At 33.1% G+C, this 25,079-nt stretch overlaps 1 protein-coding gene across 3 annotated transcripts in view; it reads right to left on the reverse strand.

Moving 5' to 3' along the window:
• Positions 1-1,115: 1,115 nt before the first annotated feature.
• Positions 1,116-25,079, reverse strand: part of LOC136034600 (ATP-binding cassette sub-family D member 3-like) — a 100,754-nt gene continuing 76,790 nt past the window's right edge. For all 3 annotated transcript variants that reach the window (XM_065715869.1, XM_065715870.1, XM_065715868.1), the window contains exons 12-16: positions 23,714-23,937; positions 15,545-15,646; positions 9,852-10,025; positions 4,579-4,740; positions 1,116-1,300 (exon numbers count right to left, since the gene is read on the reverse strand). In XM_065715869.1, the coding sequence (XP_065571941.1) occupies positions 1,223-1,300; positions 4,579-4,740; positions 9,852-10,025; positions 15,545-15,646; positions 23,714-23,937 (740 nt within the window). In that variant the 3' untranslated portion in view covers positions 1,116-1,222. The remainder of the gene's footprint in view (positions 1,301-4,578; positions 4,741-9,851; positions 10,026-15,544; positions 15,647-23,713; positions 23,938-25,079) is intronic.

The raw sequence follows: 25,079 nt of genomic DNA on the forward strand, positions 1-25,079 counted from the left end.
CTATACTACGATAGTTTTTGAATATACCAAACTCTCTCTCTCTCTCTCTCTCTCTCTCTCTCTCTCTCTCTCTCAATTGTCATTTATTTCTTTTATAATGCCAAATATACTACCATCTAACGATCCTACACAACACTATGTGCTTCAATATTCAAATCCGGTTTAAATTTTTAATTAACTTAATTTATACTGTCTAAGAATACTATCTAAGAATACGATACTAAGGATAAGGATATCAAGATATCGTTAAGAATATAATAACGTTAAGTTAAGAATTCAAAGAATTAAATTAAGTTAAGAATAACGTTAATTTAACGATATCGTTAAGAATAACGATATCAAGATTTCTAAGAATAAGATACGATACTAAGAATACGATATCTGAGAATAAGATACTAAGAATATCTAAGAAAATACTATCAAAGAAGATACTATCTAAGAATACGCCATACTTAAAAACTTTAAATCACGCCATAGAGATTACAAAAAAAATAACAGTTGACCTATTTTGCCGATGTATTATTGGTATAAGGACAAACGACTGGAGCCCAGTTACAATAATTGAAAAAAGGCCAGGTTTTGGAGGAAGGGAGGGGGAGGGTATGGACCTGAAACCTTTTTCTACATGTGCAATTCTCATAAGTTTTTTGGTGATACGAATGCCTAAAAGATAGAATTATACCTGTAAAAATTTTATATACAATTGAGCATAACCCATATAGCTCGTCCAAACGTAAATGCTAACGATCAAACTTCTGCCAATTTGCCAATTAGATTGTCAATTGGCAACAGATATTGCCAATTAGTTAAAGCTATCTAAAACCCTTGTAAAATATGCTATACTTTCTGACAACATGAGGCAATAGATGGTATGATCCGTCCCTAATCCTATGTGAGGTCCTTTACATTCATAGCTTCATCTGAATGAGTTGATTCATTCGAAACTTAATTATGCACATCATTGCATAGTTTGAAGCCTCAGCTGGATTTCCATGTCTTTTTTGATTAAATCATATGTAAAAGTCTTTTACCTTACAGGAATAAACAAAATGTTTGTTACATATTTCTGATTCTAATATTAGGCACAATTCTACTTTAATATCAGAGAATTCCAATGTAATAATAAGCATATAATGATACAACAACAAATAACAGCTTATAAAGTCCCGGAACAGAACAAGAAAGAAAAAAAATCCAGTAAATAATGATTAAAAGTTGTAATTTATGAGCCAAATTCAATGGTATCGCCATCTATTTTCTTGAATTCATATGAACCTCTTCCATCCATATGCAGGCAGAACTAGAATATAATTATTTAGTATCAAATAGAATTAGAATTTCATACTGGGGTCGATGAAGAAAATTGAAAATTAAAGAATACATACAGCATTGAGTAACCACAAGGCAAGATGATTTCTAAGACCACACCGATTTTCCATTCATTGAGACCAACAAATGAAAATATAAAAAGACGGACATAATATTTTAACATAGCATAGCAGTGACAGAAAAAAAAAAAAAAAAAAAAAAAAAAAAAAAAAAAAAAAAAAAAAAAAAAAAAAAAAAAAAAAAAAAATTAGACTCCACGTCCTTTATCAGAGAAAAAAATGAATTAAGCTAAATTAAACACAACATATATACACACACACACACACACACACATATATATATATATATATATATATATATATATGAAAAACTCTTTTTCTTACTAACTTCTAAAATCACTGAACCAATATCAAGATCATTTCCAACAGACTGATGGTGCAAAAAGCAGGAATATGCAACAATAATTTGTTTTTTCCTGTTTTTTTTGCTCTATGCGGCTGCATGCAAATCTTGTATAATGGATAAGTCAAATTGTTCAAAAGACCATAAAAACTAATGTGATGATCCGATTTTTTATATGAAAATACCAAATAATTCAACATGATTAAGAAATGTTTTCTTTATACGTAGATCAGAGATACACGAGATATTATCAGATATTTTTCGAGGCGTAATTTATGTCTCTGATATAAAGAGATATTACGAGATGTGTTTTTCTTATTTTGCAATGCAAGTGTTAGAGATGATTTTTTTCGTCACCAGACAACGAAGCATGAAAAACTGCATTAGACACATATAAAACGTCATTTTCGGTAACAATTAATTATACATGGTGTGGCACACAGCAGTCGCGACTATCAGTCTGTTAGAAGTGATATTGATGTTGGTTTAGTGATTTTGGAAGTTATTAAGATGTTAGTTTTATTTTAAACTATTATTTAAAGCTTCTTGTCCACTGCTTTGTTTAAATACGATAACTGTTTTTTTCTCTCTATGTTATCATTGGTTGACAATAACACATGACTAGAGTAGTTTTTTAAGTTTCTTTTGAAAATGTAGAGATAACAAAAGATAAATCATTATATCAGTCAAGTGCTTTCAATTTGGAGGTTTTGGAGGTTTTTTCTCGTCTTGTCGTAAATATCCAAAAGTTGTTAATTGTTGGTGATTTCAACTTGGTTGGCATGGAAAAAGTAAGCACGACTTGAAACAAGAAATAATTAGCTAGTGTTTATAAATACAATCAAACATATAGTTATGCAAACGGAGTCACATTCAAATAAGACATTGAAAAATAAACTAAAAGCATATGGATTTTGCATCCAGGAGCTTTTATTAACGAGAAAAAAAGAAAATAGAAAATATACAAGAAAACAGCAAATGTTCTTTTTTCTGTAGGGACTCTAATCAATTCCTTATCGTGGTGATAGAATATTGTATTTTCATTAATGTAAACAAAATCCTTACGAATAATTTCTTTTCCACATTTACTTCTAAGAAATTTCTGGAGACCACCCTAACATACTATAAATTCTAGGGAAACTTATTGAAACAAAGAGTCGAATTAATCTACTATTATTTTCTTTTCATTCATTATACATGCTTAGACCCATATGAGTTCTTTTATTTTTTGTCTTTGTTGTAGAGCCAAGCAATGTAACCTAATTGATCTTTGTAGTTTTATTCTATGCGTTTTAAGAAGATGTTTTTGAGAAACATTTCATCGTTTTCACCTTATTGGTGAGAGGGTGCTTGGAACAGTACAACTGAGAATGCTTGATTTAGTGTAATTCTGGTGTTCCACTAGGTCGAGCACCCAAACAGCAAGGCCGTATCCAGGGGGAGGGGAGAGTGAGGGTTTTGAGCACTCTCCTCCCAAATCTTTGTTCACATCATAAAAAAGTAACAAATGTATATAAACAAATTTCTATGCGTTTTGTAGAGTTTTTTTTTGCACCCACTTCCCTCCTCCGAACAAAAATCATGGATATGTCCTTGATTTAGTTTTACTTTCGACATTTACTTCTAAGAAATTTCTGGAGACCACCTAAAATACTATAAATCCTGGAGAAACTTATTTAAAACAAAGAGCCGAAATAGTCTTATATAATAAATTGTTCACCTGATATATTTTAAGTTATGTTGAATATCATTAATAACTGAAAGTATCCTGCTTGCGTAGAGGCCTTTTATCATAAAGAGGCCTTTTTGGCATACATTTAGACATACTTATAAAAGAAAGGAAAAAAGACATGTCATTTTTTATTAGTTAAAAACCGATATATAAATTGATAATTAAGTAGTAGATCCTTGTAACATATATTACTGAAAAGTGACATTGTTAATAACTCCACTCAAAAGACACTATAAGGTCCGCTACAGTAGTGTAGTATTAACCTAGCTTAGTTTGATAAATATAATCTTTTTTTTACAAACAAAGAAACTAACTACCCAGCAACTCTTTTGCTAAGGTTACTAAACTAACATAGTAGCATATATCACTTTCATTAATCGATATCAGTATTTAAATCAAGGTAAGGTTTAAAAAAATGAGGTGAGGAGTAAAAAAAATAATACTAGTAGTAAATATATATATATATATATATATATATATATATATATATATATATATATATATATATATATATATATATATATATATAAATCAATAATCGTTCTCAAATGAATGATAACTAAGAACAAAAGCTCACAAGGAACACATAAATATTATGGTATATACAGCCAAGTTAATAGACTAATATTTTAGACTAAACAAACACAAAGTAGAAACAATAGGGAAAATCGGAGAAAGTGGAATTGATTTACACTGTCTTGAAAAGATTTTCCTTATTGTTTCTACTTTGTGTTTGTTTGTTATGGAAAGGAAGTGTGATCTTCGTCGCTATTTTTTATATGTTAGATTGAGCAGCGGTAGCTTAAATAATAATAAAAATAAAACTATAATAATAATAATATAAATAATACAGAAATAATACAAATATAAATAATATACAATTATAATATGTAAATAAATAATACAAAATTTAAACAATAATAATAAAAAATATAATAAAAAAAAAATCAATGACCATTCTCAAATGAATGATAACTGAGAGCAAAAGTTCATGAGGAACAAATAAATATTATAGTATATACAACCAAGTTAATAGACTAATATCTCAGATTGAGCAATGGTAGCTTTACTTGGCTCTTTCAAGGCACTTTTTTAGCTGAAGAACTTTTCATTACCTCATGGTGAACCCAAAGGGATTTTCTATGGCTGACTGTAAATAAAGTGATTCCCACATCGCGGCAATAGGCATACAGTTTTCCTTCGACGTCGACACTTACAGCACTGGTGCATTCATCAAGAATGGCAAACTGGGGGCAGTGGTAAAACAGACGTGCCATCTGTAACACAATATTCAGTTATTATACACTAAAACATATTTCACCACTGAATTTAGGTTAAACGATGGTTCAATACGCGGGACATTGACCTCGTAGGTGAGGGTTGGGACTTCTAAAGGAGATTATTGGAGAACAATCAGGGTGAAGAATAGCTTTCTTCACCCTGAACGAAAGCTATTTGAACGAAAGTAGTACAGCAAGGTGAACGAAAAAATACAGGAATCAAATATCAGAAGCAAAAAAAAAAAATCGAATGTCTCACGAAATTAAATAGCCCAAGAGAAAATATTAAATATTGAAAATCTTTAAAGTTTCATTTATCCTAGGCTTTCTCCTTATGAATTTTTAGATAATATGTTTTTTTTTCATGTCATAAGTAACGCTATGGCGTTGCCTAAAGTGAAGGCCAGACGGCTCCAATGTTTTATTATTTTTTTTCCAGAGGTATTCCATATGGAAGGGTGATCCATACTAACTTCGGAGGAAGCTCATTCGTTTGGAAATCAGAAGTTCTAATGCCCTTTTAAGAGTCAGAAGTGATCGGAGGCCAACTAGTCCCCATCCACACCCCTTTTTTCCCCAAATGCATCCGACAAAAATTTTGAGACAGCCTTTTTTTTTAAATTTTTACAAAGATCAGATAAAAACTCCAGAATCAACACAACCCCTTGTGGCTCGGGGCAGGCGTTGTAAGCAATGCCCTGGGGGCATATGTGGTTCTTATGGAAGGGATACTCGTATAAACTTCAGAGAAGGCTCATTTGATTGCAAATTGAAAGTTATAGTTCAATTTTAAACGGTCAAAACAAAATTGGAGCGCAAATAGCCTCCCTCATCCCATGCCCTTTTCTCCCTAAGCCCATCCAATAAAAATGTTGAGATAACCATTTTGTTAAAAATAGTTCAAACATCAGATGACAAAACTCCGGGGTCGACACAAACCCCCAAAGCCCGGGGGGAAGTGTTTTAAGTTATGCCCCTGGGGCATATAAGGTTTTCATGTAAGAGATGGTCGTATAAACTTCAGAGATGGCTCATTTGATTGGAAATTGAAAGTTCTAGTTAACTTTTTATGAGTCAAAAGGGATAAGAGGACATCTGCCCCCCTCCCCCCCGCACACCCTCTCTTCTCCAAATGCATTGCATCAAGAGTTTTGAGATTGCCAGTTTGTTTGAAATAGTCCAGTGGTCAGATAACAAAAACTTCGGTGTCATCATATCCCCCAGACCCCAGGGGAAGGGTTGCAACTTATGCCCTAGGGGTATATAAGGTTTTTATGGAAGAAGTGATCGTATAAACTTCAAAGGCGACTCAAATGATTAGAAACTTAAAGTTCCGATTCCCTTTTTAAGACTCGAAAATGATCCAATGGCAATTAGCCCCCCCCCTCTCCTAACGCTCTTCTCCCCAAATACAGCTGTTTTGTTCAAAACAGACCAAAGAACATCGAAGGAGGCTCATTCGATTGTAAATTGGAGTTTCTAGTACTGTTTTAAGAGTAAAAAGTGATCGAAGGGCAACTATCCCCCCAAAACCCTTTTTCCCCAAATGCCTCCGATCAAAATTTTGAGATTGCCATTTTGTTCAAAAGGATCTGATCAAATAACTAAAAATCAGGGATCGACATAACCTCCAGAGCCCGAGGGGTAAGTTTTACCCCGTGGGCAGATGAGGTTTTATGTTAGGAGTGGTCGTATAAACATCAGAGGGGCCATTTGATATGAAGTTAAAAGTTCTAGTTACCTTTTTAAGAGTCACCAAAAGTGATCAACGGGAATATACCCCCCCCCAAACACACAATACCTTTTTTCTCCAAATGCATAAATGTGGGGGAAGGGTTATAACTTAAGTCCCGGGGCATATAAGGTTTTTATGGAAGAGATGGTCGTATAAACTTCAGATGGACTTGAATGATTAGAAATTGAAAGTTCTAGTACATTTTTTCAGAGTCAAAAGTGATTCAAAGGGACCTAGCCTTTCCCCCACCAACCGTAAGGACATAAGGCTGTAATGTTTTATTTTCCCTTAGGCACTTCATATGGAAGAGATGGTCTATAAACTTCGAAGGGGGTCCTTTCGACTTAAAATTAGAAGTTATAGTGTACTATTTGAGAGTCAAAAGTGATCGGAGGGCAAATAACCTTTGCGTCCTTTTTTCCCAAATACATCGGATAAAAAATTTAAGAATAGTTCGAAGATCAGAAAACAAAAACTCCACGGGAAAAACAACCCACCAGGGCTAAGGGACAGACGTTGTAAGTTATTCCCTGGAGGCATATGTGGTTTTTATGGAAGGGCTGCTCGTATAAGCTTCAGAGGAGATTCATAAAAAAAAACTTAGGTGTTAAACAACTTCCCAGTGCCCGCAAGCAAGTGTGGTAAACTATGCCCCAGGGACATATAAGGTTTTTTTTTATAGAAGGAATGATCTTATAAACTTCGGAAGGGGGCTGATTTTACTGGAAATTGAAAATTCTAGTTTCATTTCTATGATTCAAAAGGGACCAGAGATCCATCCGATCAAGACTTTGAGATATGTATTTTGTTAAAATAAGTCAAATGATCAGATAACAATAATTCCAGGGTCAGCACAACCCCCTAGAGCCCGGAGGGAAGTGTTGTATGTTATGCTCTGGGGCATATAAGATTGTTTATGAGAGGGCTTTGAAAATAATTCAATAATCAAATAAGCCGACCCCCCCCCCCACTGAAAAAACAAATGAATGATAGTTTATTCCAAAACATTTATTATAACAAACTGACCCTGGTCCACCATGGCTCAACCCCCCCCCCCCCCAAAAAAAAAAAAAAACAATGATAAATCAAGGGAGCTGATCCTTTGGCCTACCTCCATGGCTCGACCCCTCGACCACCCAAAAAGAACTTATTAACGGTATTTTATTCCAAAAATCATGGGAATTCAGTTTAATTTTATTATCTCTTTCCAAAACTATTCAAGACACCTATATTCTTCACTACAAGCAAGAGTTTGACTACTGTCCTTTTCACTAACGGTAAAAGCATAAGGCCCAATGAATATCTAGCGCTGTACTAAAAGGAATTATGTTACATACATTTTCTTATGTATTTATTACAACATTGAAAATGAAGTAAAAATTGCAGCAAAACCAGACCAGGATTTACCAATAGGCACACAATGCCCTGCGGCATTCACTAGTCTCGAAGTTTTGGGGATTTCCTCGAAAATATTGTAAAAACGAAGCGGCAAAAACGGATGGGCCTAGAAATATCGAAGCTTTAAATTTGTCCCTGAGTGAAACAAAATCTTGAGCTGGTGAGCTTTCAGAGATTGATATCATTATATATCAAATAATCAGTTTAATTTTATTAGGTCTTGCCAAGCCTGTTAATTTATTTTGGAATAAAAAATCACTTTGAAATAGGGGATTCTGAAACACTTTAGACTTTGGTAACCAAAACGAACAGAAATTAACTAGAAAAAAAACTTTCCGAAAAAGAAGTTTTTCAAAGAAAAGTAAAAGCCAAATTAAACTTAAGATAAGAAGAAATAGAAATCTACAATAGCTCAACCTCAAAACGACCAGAAATTAAATAAACAATCGTAGCAAAAAGACATGCAACAGGTACTAATATATATAAATAAATAAATCTTAAAGTGAGTTAAAATTAAATTGAATATGCAAATCAAGCTTAAAACGAAGAAAAATCTTTAGTATTAAAGTATAAATAAAACCCAAAACGAAGAGAAATTAAATAAACAATCATACAATAGGTACCAATATAAATGAATAAATAAATAACAAAACGAGTGAAATTTTAATGAATATGCAACTCAAGCTTGAAACGAACAAAAATCACTACAGACAAGAGTTTGGGTTTTCTTTGGGTTTACTGTTAATGTGTCAGTTTATTTGTTAGCATTTTTAATGGAAAGGCCAGTCGGGACCATCGCTATATCTTTTTATAATGTTACAGACGAAGAGCAACAATTTACTATAATGTTATATGTTGATGTACCTGATAACAAAAGATGACGTACCGACAGTGTCTATAATTTACCAAAAAGAAAAAGACAAGTTCGATAATTTACCAAAAAGAAAAAGACAAATTGCCGAACAGAAAAAGACAAGTTCGGCAATTTGGTGTTGTGAATGTGCGTTTGCTAATAAAGTATCAATTCACAATTGTGATAAAAAATAATAAGACTGAAATGAGTATTATTACCGAGTCTTAAGTGATCGCTCCTTTTTTTGTCCTTACCGCTGTTATAACAAAGTAAAGACTTATAATTAAAGTACTTCAAGCTGTGCTACAGCTCCTTTTTATGAATTGGGTAGTCTACCTTCGTAATAGAGGCATCCAACATGGGGCGCACGAAATATACGTGTAAGGAATCAAGATTCTGGGAGAAAAAAGTTTCAATCCATCCCAAAACGGAGACCTGTTCCGTCAAAAGAGAAAGATACAAAAAAGTTTTGTTTCAAAACTTTCTTTAATGGTGCAATTAAATTTAATTAAAGTGCAATTTAAAGACAAAACCGTCTGTAAAGTGCAATTTTGGTAGAATCCTTCTCTAAATATCTTTTTTCTTCCTTTTATGTGTATATTATTAAAGATTTTTTTTTTACTCTGTTTAGTTATTTACATTTATCCTATTTTTCTAGTTTTTTAATTTAATTTTCAGGCTTACATAAATATATTTCAAAGAAATGGATGTCCTACTCTCAATCATATTTGGGGCTTACAGCTTCACTTTTTGAACACCTGAAACTTCTGGTAACTCGTTTTCCTTCTACGAATATTTGTTATCTTTGTAAGCTGACAGAATTTACCAAAAAAGACTGCTATAAATAAATCTTTTGTACTAAAAGAGATCACGCCTTTTTTTTTTCTTCTAGACCAATACCCATTCTAAACCCATAACCGGGCATTGCTTCAATACGAAAATAAATAAGAAAAAAAAGAACGGTATTCTAGTGTGACTTTAACGTTATTAACAATATACGCCATACTTCCTGCCAAAAAATCTTTTGTTAATGCAATTCGCCAATTAAGACAAGTTACTAACTAATTGAAACGTGCTTCAAGCACCAACACCACAGCAGCTAATTAAACGAAAAAAACTCACAGCAATACGTTGCTTTTCTCCGCCACTCAGCACGTCCATCCAATCAGCAACAGCATCAAGTCCACCTTCTCTTTCAGCAATATAGCCAAGCTCAACACAATTCAAAAAGTGAATGAGGTCAGCATCTTTCTTGCCACAGTGTCGCATTAAACTCTCTGTATGAGGATAAATAATCTAAAACAAAGAAAGAAATTGACCTAGAGCTGTACAATTAAAATGACAAATCCAAGTTTTTAACTCTTTGTTTTGATTTTTGTGGCTCGCAAAAAAAAGAAAGAAATATTGGCTTCTTTCTGTAAGGAGAAGAATCTATAGCCGTGAGAAATATCTTGGTACCGTGAGAAATATCTTGGTACCGTGAGAAATATCTCGGTTGGGATAAACAAAGTATACAAGAGATTGGGGAGGAGGATTTGAAGCCTGAAGCTTCACCTCCTCCTTGACCATACCTGTCTTTCAAAAATATGTCATAATTATCAGAAATTTGGCGCTTTGATATATTTAGTACTATATTTTGTTTTAAGATTTTGAAAATTGAAATGACTGCTTTCTTTAAGCTGCATATTTGTGCATTAGTTACGATTTTACTTTGTCCCTTCCCTAAGAAAATTTTTAACAGTATATTTTATTTTAAGACAAATAAATCCTCAAAATCAAAAATATACTCCTTCAAACTGCGTAGCTGAGCAGTACTTACGAGTTTGACCTTTCTTTGTTTAAGCACATTCGTTAGAAACAAGCCTACCCCCTCCCCCGACCGGATCTCTAGGTACACCTATACGTAGGATGGAGAAGAAGATATGAATTTCCTTTGTTCATACTACATAAATAACATCAATTTCAGGTAAAAACCCAAGGTTTGTAATTGGGCTTATTCTTGGGTTTTATCTGAATAGCGAAATTTTACGTATTAGATTTCACTTTATAAGTTTTTACTTGGAGTAGTTATTGTACATATTGGTTCGATTCTCTCATGACTTTGCCACTTTACGATTTACAATTCTCTTGCGACAATCTCTTTTGACTTTAGCTATTTACATTTTCGTTATTTCTATTTATTTTGGTTTGAATTCTTTCCTCTTTTTGACGCGGAGGATGCCTTATAGTGAAAAGGAATAATTTGTTTGTTCATTCTCCTTCTTTTTCTAATAATAGTTAGAAAAAAAGTAAAAAAATCCTTAAATTTACAATTAGAAAATATTAGAAAAAGAACTTTAATAAATTTGAAGACATTAATAATTCCTTTTTTCTTTGAAAGTTCTTAAGCCGAAAGGGCCAGACATGACAATATACAATCAAGAGAGATAAAACTCTAAAAAAGAAAACTTCAAACGAGACGACGGCCAGTAGAATTAAAAGACTAAAACAACGCGGATATTTCGCCTGTATAAAACAAGGCGTCTTCAGCACAAGATAGAAAATTAAAAGAAAACTAATCTAAAAACAAATAAAACCACCACCAAATATAATAAATACAATTGTCGCTACTTATCCACGTAGGGAAAAGCAGCTATGCGAGTTACTTCAATGAGAATCAAAGAGCAACTGAGGAAAATTTATGAAAATTGAAACTTAGTTAATTATTCTGTTGCGAAATAATCCTTTTGTAAGCTAACATTGAAGCAACTCTTTTTGGTCTAGTGGGTAATCTTGTCCCCTGGTGATTGTGTAAAATTTTAATTCCCCCATCGACTATTGGTTCATTTTTTAAAAGAATATCATAAATTGGGTCAATATTTAAATTCCCTGTGTCTCTATATATTGAAATATTAGCAAATATATTTTTTTTTAACATATATTAAACCTCTATCATTAGAAATAGCTGTAGCCTCATCAAATTGTATAAAATGTTCAGGATAAAAGAATGTGTGTTCAGCTAGAGCCGAAACAAAAGTTTCGGGAGGCTTTCTTAGTTGTAGGGTTTTTTCTATTGAGTAGCGATGCTCAATAAATCTTTCAGTAAATTGTTGGTGAGTTCTACCAATATAAAACTTTCCACAGGAACAAGGAATTTTATATACCCCACTAACTAAATCCCCCCGGGTTAAATCCTTCCCAGAATTAAGAAAACTACCTAATGGTCTCACTGATTGGAAACAAGTATCAATGTTATGTTTACCCAAAATTCTTTTAAGCATCTCCCCCAAAGTAGGTACATAAGGTAAAGAAATGAAACGTTTCGGTAAGTCCAATTCTGTGCACTGTGAAACCCCAATAACCCTATTGTTGTGTTTAATGCGTCTATTTTTTATTATTTTATCAATGAATTTAATCGGGTAACTATTACAAAATAAAACATCCCTCAAATATAACAACTCAGAATCTAAAAACTACAGGGAACAAATTCTGAAAGCTCTATCCACCAGTGCAATGACAATCCCTCGTTTTACTGAGATAGGGTCGCAAGAGTGAAAGTTCAAATACCTATCATTGTGGGTAGGCTTTCTATAAACTGAAAAAAGTAAATGGAACTAACTTTTGATCAATAAGACATCCAGAAAAGGTAGTTTATCATTTTCTTCAAACTCCACTGTAAATTTTACGTTTTTGTCAAAATTATTTAAATATTTATGGAAAAGGTCTAAAGACTCTAAACCGTGTTTCCAAAACAATTATATTTGGTGGTAGTTTTATTTGTTTTTAGATTAGTTTTCTTTTAATTTTCTATCTTGTGCTGAAGACGCCTTGTTTTATACAGGCGAAATATCCGCGTTGTTTTAGTCTTTTAATTCTACTAGCCGTCGTCTCGTTTGAATTTTTTTTTTAGAGTTTTATCTCTCTTGATTGTTTATTGCCTTTTTTCTTTTTCTGCCTGGCTGAAGATCCGTTTTTTCTAAGGTTTACTTCTTGGGCTTTAAAGTATTAGTATTTCAACCAATAGTTTAGGACTATTTATTGTTAATAACCCTCACTTGAATATGCTTGTTCTGTCCAGCAATCATGTTTCACCGAAGATCAGACATTTAAAACTGAGAATACTCAAAAAGGAATTAAAAAAATAATTCTCGGGACTTCCTTCGCTACTTGTGGAGATGGCTAAAATCAGCTTCATCTGAATTACTTAGAAAAAAATATGACATACACTTACCATGGTCTTCAGACACAAATACCTACTGTTGAACTTTCACCTTTTCATTCTCCCTTCCTACCAAGACGACCTTGCAACTAGACCAATTAGAAAGAGTGCGTGTAGACTTTTGCTTCAAGGGAATCTCACTTCGGCAACAGAAAGATATTGTAATTCCGTTGAGCAGTTTTCTATTTGTCATTCTAAGTGATAATTTTATTGCTTGACGTTTTCATTATATGTTATGGTGTTCACCTTGAAATAGCACTTGCTACTTTGAATTTCAATTGTTGCTGTTTTTGTTGCATCTTCCGCAATTTAATTTTTTTAAAATATTGACATGTTCATGATGACTTAAAGTAATTTTTTATTTTATTTATTAATACCAAGTGCGGTAAGCTCTAGAAAGCTCGGACCACCTCTATTCTCTTTTATTCTAAAAGAAATGACCAAAATCTTTTTGTCATTGTATGCCAATGTTAAAAAAACTTGACAGAAAAATTGACTAAGTTTACACTAAACTGAACCAAGGGACGTTCACGAAAAACTTGACAGAAAATAACTGTGCATTTGTCTCATTCTGTGTTTATTTCAGGATTATTTTCAAATTCTTAAATAATAGAGGATATCCTTCCAGTTTAGCGATCAATGGTGGTCCATAACTACATTTCTTTGCACTCAAACTCTATTTGACTTTCTATAAACACACGTCTACATTATTAAATTATAGGATTTTATAAACACTAGCCTATTAACTTTCCAATTCTGAAACTGGTTTTTTCATCATTAACAGATTTACACAATCATTTACGTTGTTATAAATATATATGTCCTGATGCTGACACTTTGACTCTTATACTATTGTGCTAAGAGTTTGGGAAATTAACTGGAGAGAAAACGTTGGTGCTTTAACGTTTTAATTAATATTTATTATAATTTTATTAAATATAATATACTTATAATTAAGAAAAAATCATATAGTATATATATATATATATATATATATATATATATATATATATATATATATATATATATATATATATATATATATATATATATATATATATATATATATATATATCGAACCTACGGTGATACCATGACATGAAGAAGAAGCTCAAATTGTCTGCGATGAGAAGACAAATGACAATAAGAATCAATATATACAAGCCTGCCTCGTAGCCCTTGCAAGATCCCAGCCTTGAAATCGGCTAAATAGTTTTTTTTTTCCTAAAACTGGCACTTTGACATTTCTGGCTTGAGAAAACGATCTAAATAGTTCACAGCTTTAGGGAAGAATTCGTTTTTTTCCCAGGGTGGTTGTATCGAACCTATGGTAACGCCATGACATCAAGAAGAGGCTAACATTGTCTGCGGTTAGAAGATAAGCGATAATGATAATTCATATACAGAAGCCCTCTGCGTAGCCATGCCAGGATCCTACATAAATGTATATATACATACTATATATATATATATATATATATATATATATATATATATATATATATATATATATATATATATATATATATATATATATATATATATATATATATATATATACAACATATTATTATAATATTTATTAACCATAGTTTTTGACTAAATTAGCGCTAAATTAACTTTAATATTCATTAAAAAACTACTAACAACATTGATAGTGCAGTGGTACCAAGCAGAATTAACTAACTAAAAATAATCTTGATTAAAGAGAGCAGCATCCTTGATTTCTGTTAGGAGGAGAGGGGGGAGAACCAAAGAGTTGAGAAAAATGGCTCTACTTCCTGTGGGCTTATTTCTAACGGTCTCAAATACGAATTTTTCATCTGCATTCATTAAGTGTAATTCAGTCAGAAACTTTTTTTTGTTTTATTAGGAGAAATATGTTGTTTTTTTGCCTGCATTTTAAAGACAATTTTACAAGTCAGAGAAATATTTCAGAATGAGGCAATTCCTATAAAATAGCCTACCACCGCCCCCTCCCCAGGATATAGCTCTGTAATTCAGTGAAATCAATTAAAATAAACACAGTTCAGTGTTATATATAATTCTTAATTTCCATTTTTTTTAATCAGCTCGCTTCGTTTTTTTTTCAGGCTTCGAATGGCAGTCAAGGAGTAAATCGAATTCATTCATAAATAGAAAAGACATATATATCTTACAAGCCGTCAGAAGCTGCACCGGCTTTCACCGCTTTTGACAACCCAATTTATTTTGTCCTTTTTGGTGAAAAAAATGAGTCTCTAGAAAAACAAAAAATAAACACATAAAGGTTTAGCTTTAAACTAGTTATAGGATGGACATTTTCAAGTCCCAACCACAGAAAAAAAAAAAAAAAAAAAAAAAAAAAAAAAAAAAAAAAAAAAAAAAAAAAAAAAAAAAAAAAAAAAAAAACTAGAAAAGAGTCACAACTTATTTTACTACATTATAAGAAGGGATCAAAAAGGTCCAGCGAATCAAAACGGAGTTTGAGCTTATAGTCACCAAGAGCCATGTATATAATCCATACACAATCAAGCTTTGAATGATTATTTTCATGGATTTTTTTTTCCTCTTTACATATCTTATATTTATGTATGAGTTTTTGAAATAAATGGCACAAAATGTTGTTTTTACCTACCTGGTCCCTCAAAGTTCCCAGTGTCATGTAAGGACGTTGTGGAATGTAAAACAGTTTGCCCTTTTCTGGTTTTGTTAATGTACCTCCAAATATTGGCCACAGCTAAAATTTAAAAAGCGAGTTAAAAAAGAAGATAAATTAAGAAAAGAATACATTTGACAAACTGAATTCAACAAAGAAACATAAAGATAGAAATTTAGAGCGAACCAAGGTTAAGCTGATCCGTGAAATATTACGTACAATTAGTGATATTATTTTAGTCGTCAAAAAGAACAGAATCTAAGGTATGGATTAGGGAGTTTACAGTTAGGAAGGGGAACTAATATTTTTAATATCTTATAAAACAACTAACAACATTAAATAAAAAGAAAATACACAAAAAGAAAAGAATAAAAACATTAAAAATAAATTCAACTATTTAGCAACACCAAGGCATCGCATAGTCTAAGACAGCACTTGCATTCCTGCCTTTGAATCTGTATTATAGACTTTGATCTCTAAAAGCCCTGAAAAAAAATTTCCACAACACTGGAAAAACCAGACAACGCCCTATTTTCTTTAAATTAATTAAAAAAAACTTTCCGAAAAGGAAGTTTTCTAAAGACAAGCAAAGGCCATATTAAACTTAGATCAGAAGAAATAGAAACCTACAATAACTGAAACTCAAAACGACCAACAGAAATTAAATAAACAATCATAACAAAAAACATACAACAGGTACTAATATATATCAATAAGTAAATCTTGAGACGAGTAAAGCTTTAAGTTGAATATGCAAATCAAGCTTAAACGAACAAAAATAATTTTGCTAGTGAAATTTAAATTAAACCCAAAACGAACAGAAATTAAATAAACTATCGTAGCAAAAAACATGCAGTAGGTTCTAATATAAATGAGTAGATAAATCTTAAAACGACTGAAACTTTAATTGAATATTCAAATCCAGCTTGAAACGAACAAAAATCTATAACAACAAGAATTTGGGTTTTGCCTCCTTCTTTCACTGTAAAAGCATAAAGCCTACTGCTTCATTGGCGCTTGATTGAAAACTATATGTTTTTTAAACAATCTTGGAAAGTACAAATAAAATCCAACTGAATGTTTTATATGTAATGCTATTAGTTGTTGAAAGGTCTTCAGATCAAGATTTTATTTCACTGTAATATTATTTTCATTTCATATGCTGCAATAACTGGCAAGGAAAATATTTTTGATATAATTCGTTTGTCAGTGAAGTACCAATAACATACTAGGCTTTAGACTTTTACAGTTAGAGAAGGGGGCAAAATCCAAAATCTTGGTTGTAGTGAAGCATTATTTGTCTTGAACAGTCTTGGAAAGAACTGATAAAATTAAACTGAATATTTGAATGTTAAAAATTTAATTTTACTGTAATTTTTATGTTTATTTTCAATGTTGTAATAAGACAAAAGAAAATATTTGTAATATAATTCGTTTTCAGTAAAGCACCAATGACGCAGTAGGTTTAAGACTTTTACAGTGAGAGAAGGAGGGAAAGACCCAAATTCTTGTTTGTAGAGATTTTTGTTCGTTTCAAGCTTGATTCAATTCAAGTTTAGTTTGTTTTTTAAGATTTGTTTACTCATTTATGTTAGTACGTATTGTTTATTTGTTTGCGATGATTGTTTTTTCAGGTTTTCATTTCTAATTCAATAGCAAAATATTTTTGTTCATTTTAAGCTTGATTTGCATATTCAACTTAAGCTTCATTCGTTTTAAGATTTATCTATTCATTTATATTAGTACCTGCTGTATATTTTTTGCTATGATTGATTATTTAGTTACTGTTCGTTAGAGATTTCATTTATTCTTCAACAGTAATTTCTGATCGTTTTGAGTTTGAGTTATTGTAGGTTTCTATTTCTTTTGATCTTAAGTTTAATATGGCCTTTACTTTTCTTTAGAAAACTTCTTTTTCGGAAAGTTTTTTTTTTGATTGTTCGTTTTTGATTGCCAAGGTTTCAAGTTTTTTCAAGTCAATTTCTGATCGTTTTCAGTTTGAGTTATTGTAGGTTTCTATTTATTTTGATCTTAAGTTTAATATGGCCTTTACTTTTCTTTAGAAAACTTCTTTTTCGGAAAGCTTTTTTTTTGATTGTTCGTTTCTGATTGCCAAAGTTTCAAGTTTTTTCAAAATTATCTATTTCAAAATAATTTTTTATTCCAAAATAAATAAACAGTTTTGCAAGAAATATTAAAATTAAATTAAACATTTGCTACACAATGATATTAATTGCTGAAAGCCCTCAAGATTTTGTTTCACCCTTATCGAATTAAAAGCGTTGACGCTACCAGGCCCAAGCGTTTTTACCGCTCCATTTTTGCAAGATTTTCGGGGAAATCCTCAAAATCTCGGGAATAGTGAAAGCCGCAGGGCCTGCTGGGCCTATAGGTAAATCCTGACCTGATTTCACTTGTTTTCATTTCATTTTCAACGTTGTATTAAGCACAAAAGAAAACGTTTGTAATATAATTCGTTTTAGTAAAGCGCCAAATGGGCAGTAGCTCTTACCGTTAGGGAAACGTGCTTTAGCCATACTCTTGTTTGTAGTGAAGAATATAGGTGTCTTGAACTGTTTTGGAAAGAACTCATAAAATTAGATTGAATTCCTATGATTTTTGGAATAGAATATCGTTAATAAGTTTTTCTGGATGGGGGAGAGGGGCATTTAGGGAGAGTCAGGGCTTGCTCCCATGATTTTTGGAATGAAAAATCATTAATTAGTTGTTTTTTTTTGGGGGGGAGGGGGCTATTGGTCATGGAGGACCAAGGGTCAGCTTCTATAAGTTTTGGAATAAAAAATTGTTAGTAAGTTGTTTTTTTTTTTGGGGGGGGGAGAGGAGGGGGGTCGGGTCTTGAAGGGACAATTCTATTTCAAATAGAACGAGCCCTAATGAAGTTATACGATCATTCCTTCCATAAAAACCTTATAAGCCCCCGGTGAATAATTTACAGCACTTGCCCCAGGGTTCTGGGGGGTTGTGCAAACCCCATAAATTTTATTTATATGATCTTTGGTCTATCTTGGACAAATGAAAATCTCAAAATTTGTTCGAACACATTTGGGGAAAAGACGGTTGATGGTGGTGGTCGTGCGGAGGAGGGTTCTAGTTGCCATCAGATTATTTTGAACTCTCAAAAAGGGAAAAGAACTTTGAACTTTTAGTCATTTGAGTCTCCTCCGAAGTTTATCTCTTTCATATAAATCTTATATGCCTCCAGGCATAATTTGAAGCCCTTCCCCCGGGCTCTGGGGGGGATATGTTGACCCGCAAGTTTTTGTTATGTGATTGTTGTACTATTTACGAAAATTGCTATTTAAAAACTTTGATTGGACACGTTTGGAGAAAAGAAGATATGTGTGAGGGGGGTAGATTCCCTTCATTCACTTTGACCCTAATAAGGTTAATATGATCACCTCTTACATAAAGACACATATGACGCTGGTGCGTAATAATATTCCTTCCATAAAAACCTTATATGCCCCTTGGGCATAACTTACAACGCTTGCCCCTGGGTTCTGAGGTGGCCTTGTTATCCCTAGAGTTTTTGCTATACGATTTTTGGTCAATTTTAAACAAAATGAGAATATAAATAGTTCAATCGGACGTATTTGGGGGAAAGAGGGTTGGTAGAGGGGGGGGGGGGTAGCTAGTTACCATCAGATCAATTTGACTCTTAAAAGGGAGCTAGAACTTTGAAACTCTAATCATTTGAGCCCCTCCTATATTTATACGACCACCTCTCCCATAAAACCATATATACCCCAGGCCACATAGCTCTAGAGGGTATGTTCACCCCGAAGTTTGTATTATTTGATTGTTTGACTATTTCTAAGAAAATGGCAAATCTATCGGATGCACTTAAGGAAAGAGGGTGTAGTTGGGGGGGGGAGGTAGATGTCCTACGATTACTTTTGACATTAAGAAAGCTAAATGGAACATTCACTTTCCAGTCAGATGAGCAACCTCTGAACTTTATACGACCAACCCTTACATAAAAACCTTATATGGCCCCGGGGCATATTTCAAAGCACTTGCCACTGGGCTACGGGGCGTTGTGTCGACCCTGGAGTTTTTGTTATCTAATGTTTCAACTAATTTCAATAAAATGGCTATCTAAAATTTTCATTGGATGGATTTGGGAAAAAAAGGGCGTGGGGTGGAGAGCTAATTGACCTCCAATCTCTTTTTTTACTCTTAAAAAGTGAACTAGATCTTTCAATTTCAGATCAAATGAACCCCTTCTGAAGTTTATGCCAGGGACCCTTCTATAAAAACCATATATGCCCCCGGGCATAACACCTTGAGGGGTTGTGTCCACCCAGGAGTTTTCGCTATCTAATCCTTGAACTAAGATAAAAATATCTATCGGAAACATTCGGGGAAAAATGCGTTGGGGCTATTTGTCATACAATCACTTTGACTCCTAAAGAGGGCATTATGACTTCCAATTTACCATCGAATGAGACACCTCCGAAGCTTATACGACCATTCCTTCCATATGAAGAGCCTGTAGGAAAAATGGAGCCTCATTACCTTAGGGTTGATGGGGGTGGGCTAGTTACCATCGGACCACTTTTGATTCTCAAAAAGGGAACTAAAAGCTTCAATTTCCAATCATCTGAGTCCCCTCCAAAAGCTATACAACAACCTATTCCCTAAAAACTTATATTGCCCCGAGGCAGAAGTTACAATAATTCCCCGGGTTTCAGGGGGGTGGGCTATGTTGACTCCGAAGTTTTGTCATCTGATAATTAGACTATTTTAAACAAAATGACTATCTCAAAATTTTGATCCGATGCATTTGGGGAAAACAGGGGGGGGGGGGTATAAGCCCACCGATTACTTTTGATGATTCTTAAAACTGTAAATAAAAATTTCAATTTCCAATCAAATGAGCAGATCTGATGTTTATACGACAACCCCTTACATAAAACCTTATCTGCTTCCTGGGGCATAACTTACAACTTCTCCCTCGGTCTCTGGGGGATTGTATTGGCCCCTGAGTTTTTGCTACTTGATGTTTAAACTATTTTGAACAAAATGGCTTCTCAACTTTTGATCAGATGCATTTGAAGAAAAAGAGGTATTAGGGGGGGGGGGCTAGTTGCCCTGCGATTACTTTTGTCTCTCAAAAAAGGGCACTAGAAATTCCAATTTACAATCGAATGAGCCTCCTCCGATGTCTATACTACCATCCCTTCCATACAAACCTTATATGTACTGAATATGTTTAAATACTTATATGTTTTTTTTAACTGAAAGTAAGGAGCGACATTAAAACATAAACGAACAGAAATCACTCCGTATAAGAAATGGGTTGTCCCCTGCGCAATCCCTCGCTCTTTACGCTAAAGCTTTTTAATTGTTTTAAAAAGCAGAATTGTGGCAAAGAGTCAAAACTTTAGCGTAAAGAGCGAGGGATTGCGGAGGGGACAACCCATTTCATACACGGAGTAATTTCTGTTCGTTTTAAGTTTTAATGTCGCTCCTTACTTTCAGTTAAAAAAACTAGTTTTTTTTATGTAATTTCTGAACGTTTTTGAATTAATGCATGTTTGATTTTGGCTCTCCACACATAAATTATTAAAATGAAACTTGCATGTTAATTCCTTTTTTGGCTAAATGGCTTATTCTTAGTTTTGATCAGACGATTTTGAGAAATAAGGGGTGGGGAAAGCCTAGTTGCCCTGCAATTTTTCGGTTACATAAAAAGGCAACTATAAATTTTAATTTTTAACGAATGTTTTTATTAGTAAAAAATATACGTAACTTAAGAATTAGCTTACGTAACAAACTTTTATATTCTTAAATTTTTATTATGTATATGAGGGGGTTTGTCCCCTCGTTAATACCTCGCTCTTTACACTAAATCTTAAGTTTTGTCCCAATTCTTTAAGAATGACCCCTGAATCCGAAAGGCCGTAGAATAAATAGTTGAAATTACTAAAAATACTATAGCATAAAGAGCGAGGTATTTATCTCCTCCTGAATACCTCACTCTTTATGCTAAAGTATTTTTACAAACCGTCATATGCGTAATAATCTCTGTTCGTTTTAAGTTTCAATGCTACTCCTTACTTTCAATTGAAAAAACTTTTCCATGTTTATTTTTTCATTGTTTTTTTTATAGTAATTTTAGAAAATCCTGCGCCCTTTTCATTGAATTTCTGTTCCCCCATGACATATTTCTCCAAGGAAAGATCCTCCCACATAGTTCCTTCCCCTCAACCCCACCCCCAAAACCAAAAAAAAAATCCCCTGAAAACGCTGTACACTTCCCAATAACCATTATTATATGTAAACACTGGCCGAAGTTTGTAACTTGCAGCCCCTCCCCCAGAGACTGTGGGGGAGTAAGTCATTCCCAAAGACATAGTTATTATGGTTTTTTGACTATGCGGAACAAAATGACTATCTCAAAATTTTGATCCGTCGACTTTGGAGAAAAAATGAGCGTGGGAGGGGGCCTAGGTGCCCTCCAATTTTTTGGTCACTTAAAAAGGGCACTAGAACTTTTCATTTCCGTTAGAATGAGCCCTCTTGCGACATTCTACGACCACTTGATCGATACGACGCCCCTGGGAAAAAAGGTTTTAGGGGTTGTTTTCCCCTATTTTTTAAAATAGGGCAAATTTTCTCAGGCTTGTAACTTTTGATGCGTAAGACTAAACTTGATTAAACTTATATATTTAAAACCAGCATTAAAATGTGATTCTTTTGATGCAGCTATTTATATCAAAACCCCATTTTTTAGAGTTTTGGTTGCTATTGAGCCGTGTCGCTCCTTACTACAGTTCGTTGCCACGAACTGTTTGATTAAATAAAAAAAAATAAAAGAAGTTTTTTTCGGCTAAAAGTAAGAAGCAACATTAAAACTTAAAACAAAAAGAAATTATTAAGTATATGAGGAGGGTTGCCCTCTCCTCAATACCTCGCTCTTTACTCTTAAGTTCGATTTTTTTCCAGCTATTTAAGAATGACTCTTGAATCACAAAGGTCGTTCAACTACAATAATAAGCTCTTTTACTAGTTCTAAAAAAAAACTTTATCGTTAAGACCGAGATATTAAGTAGAGGGCGACCCCCCTCAAATACGTAATACTTTCTGATCTTTTTTAAGTTTTAATATTACTTTTTATTTTCAGTTGATAAAACTTTTTATTTTATTTAACTTCTGATCTTATTTTAAATGATTCTGGGAAACCCGGCTCCTTCTCCATGGAAAATTTCCTTCACCAATGAAAAGATCTCCCATGTACTCCCCCCACCAGAAAAATCTGTATACTTCCCAACAACCAATGGGCAAATTTCATAACTTGCAGCCCTTCTCCCAGGCACCGTGGGGGGGTCAAGTCATCCTCGAGGATATAGTTATTAGGTTTTTCGACTATTCTGAGAAAAGTGGCTATCTAAAATTTTTTAACAGGCGACTTAGAGAAATTAATAAGCGTAGGAGGGGGCTGATTTCCTATTAAATGAGCCCTCTCCCGATCTTCCAAGAGCACTGGTTCGGTAAGATCACCCCTGAAAAAAACAACAACAAATAAACACGCATCCGCGATCTTTCTTCCGGCAAAAAATGCAAAATACCATATTTTTGTACATAGGAGCTTGAAACCACTACAGTAGGGTTCTCTGATATGCTGAATCTGATGATTTTATTTTCATTAAGATCACTTGATGTTTCAGGGGTTTCCCCCTTTTTTTGTCATTGATTACACAGTAATATGTCAAATTTGTCATTGAGACGAATGAGAAACTCAATCTTTCAGTAGCTTGTAATAATGTGGTTAATCCTGCATAAAGGAAGGAGGGGGTTAGGATTCCATCCTTGGGATTAATTTAAAGTATGCTTACCGTAGAAGAATGTGGCCCTATAGATTTACTTTCAGGTTTCCATCATGTTCGTAATGAAAAACTCATGTTTACGTCATTTTCTAATGACAAACACCATATTACTGAAAACTACCTCTAGAAAAATTAAATAAATAGAGCTCAGATCTACATTTACAGCTTGGATAAGATGGGCCGGTTTGTCGAGCAAAAATAGTGCCTAAAATATTTTATTGCTTAAAATGCACCGAGGTCATAAAATCTTCTCAAAACTAGAAATAAGGTTTATCAACAGATGATTATGGCTAACCTCTCCTAGAATCCTGAATAGCGAAGATTTGCCACAGCCATTAGGACCACAGACCAGAACATTCATACCAGAGTGGACTTCAAAAGACATATCTTCGATAAGTACGTCTCCATTCGGAGTGACAAGAGGCACGTGCTCAAACTTGATAATCCTGTCCTGTGTAATCATCTTTCCTGAACCCGGAATTAAAGGGATTTTCCTTGATATTTTATTGCCTGCTACATCTGAAATTCAAATTCGTTTTAAACTATTTATACGTAGCTACACCCTTCATTCAGTGGGCTAGAACGTTCGTCAATAGTAAAAATTGACAATAATAGTAAAAACGACAATAATAAGAGTAGAACCTTAAAGCAAAAATACACAACCAGTTTTTTCGAAGACTTTCCGTTTTGTAATCAGTGGAAACACAAAAACCAACTATAGAGATCATCTTTCAGTTCCATGGATTTTCTTTCATATCTTACAGCCGACTTTCTATGAAATTCAAAAATCTTTTCACACATTTCAGATGTTAGGAAAAAGAAGGTATGAACAAATGATATATATATATATATATATATATATATATATATATATATATATATATATATATATATATATTCCTCCACTCAATATCTCAGTTTTTCAATACTGTACCTAACTATTATACTACATGCAGTGTAGGCAATTCACGAAAATGTGGTGTGAAGGGGGGGGGATTTCTTTTTCATTGAAAGTACTAATAACTTAAAACGGACAGAAATTATTACAGACCTGAGGGGATTACTTCCTTCTTAATACCTCGCTCTTTACGCTAAAGTGTTTCAGTGCTTTAAAATAAAGCTTTTTATCGTTCTAATTAAACGACCCTTACGTTTTAGAAGTCGTTTTTACAGAATTGGAACAAAAGTCAAACTTTAGCATAAAGAGGGAGGTATTAAAGAGGGAGCAAAACCCCTTACATACGGAATAATTTCTCTTTGTTTTAATATTACTCCTTACTTTCAGTTGAAAAAAAAAATTGTTTTTAAAAATGTAATTTCAGATCAATTTTTTTAACCCTCTAGACAATTACTATTCACATCTCCACATGTATTCATAATATTTACATGTATCACCTGATTGTGAATATTATTGATTGAGTTTGTCTTAATTCGAATTCATTTGAGAAAAAAAAAATTTTTTTGAATGGCCTTTGATAACCTGGATAATATTCATTATTTGATGCAAGAGTACAGTAGTAAATAAATCGCTCCACCGGGCCACTTTCACAAGTGATTCCCAACAATATCGTGGCCAGTTGAAGATAATATTATTTTTGCTTTTTTTTTTTTTTTTTTTTTTTTTAGTCACGGATGTACGGTTTTTACAGTATATACGGATC

This window comes from Artemia franciscana, chromosome 13 (assembly GCF_032884065.1).
Source record: "Artemia franciscana chromosome 13, ASM3288406v1, whole genome shotgun sequence".
Lineage (NCBI taxonomy): Eukaryota > Metazoa > Arthropoda > Branchiopoda > Anostraca > Artemiidae > Artemia > Artemia franciscana.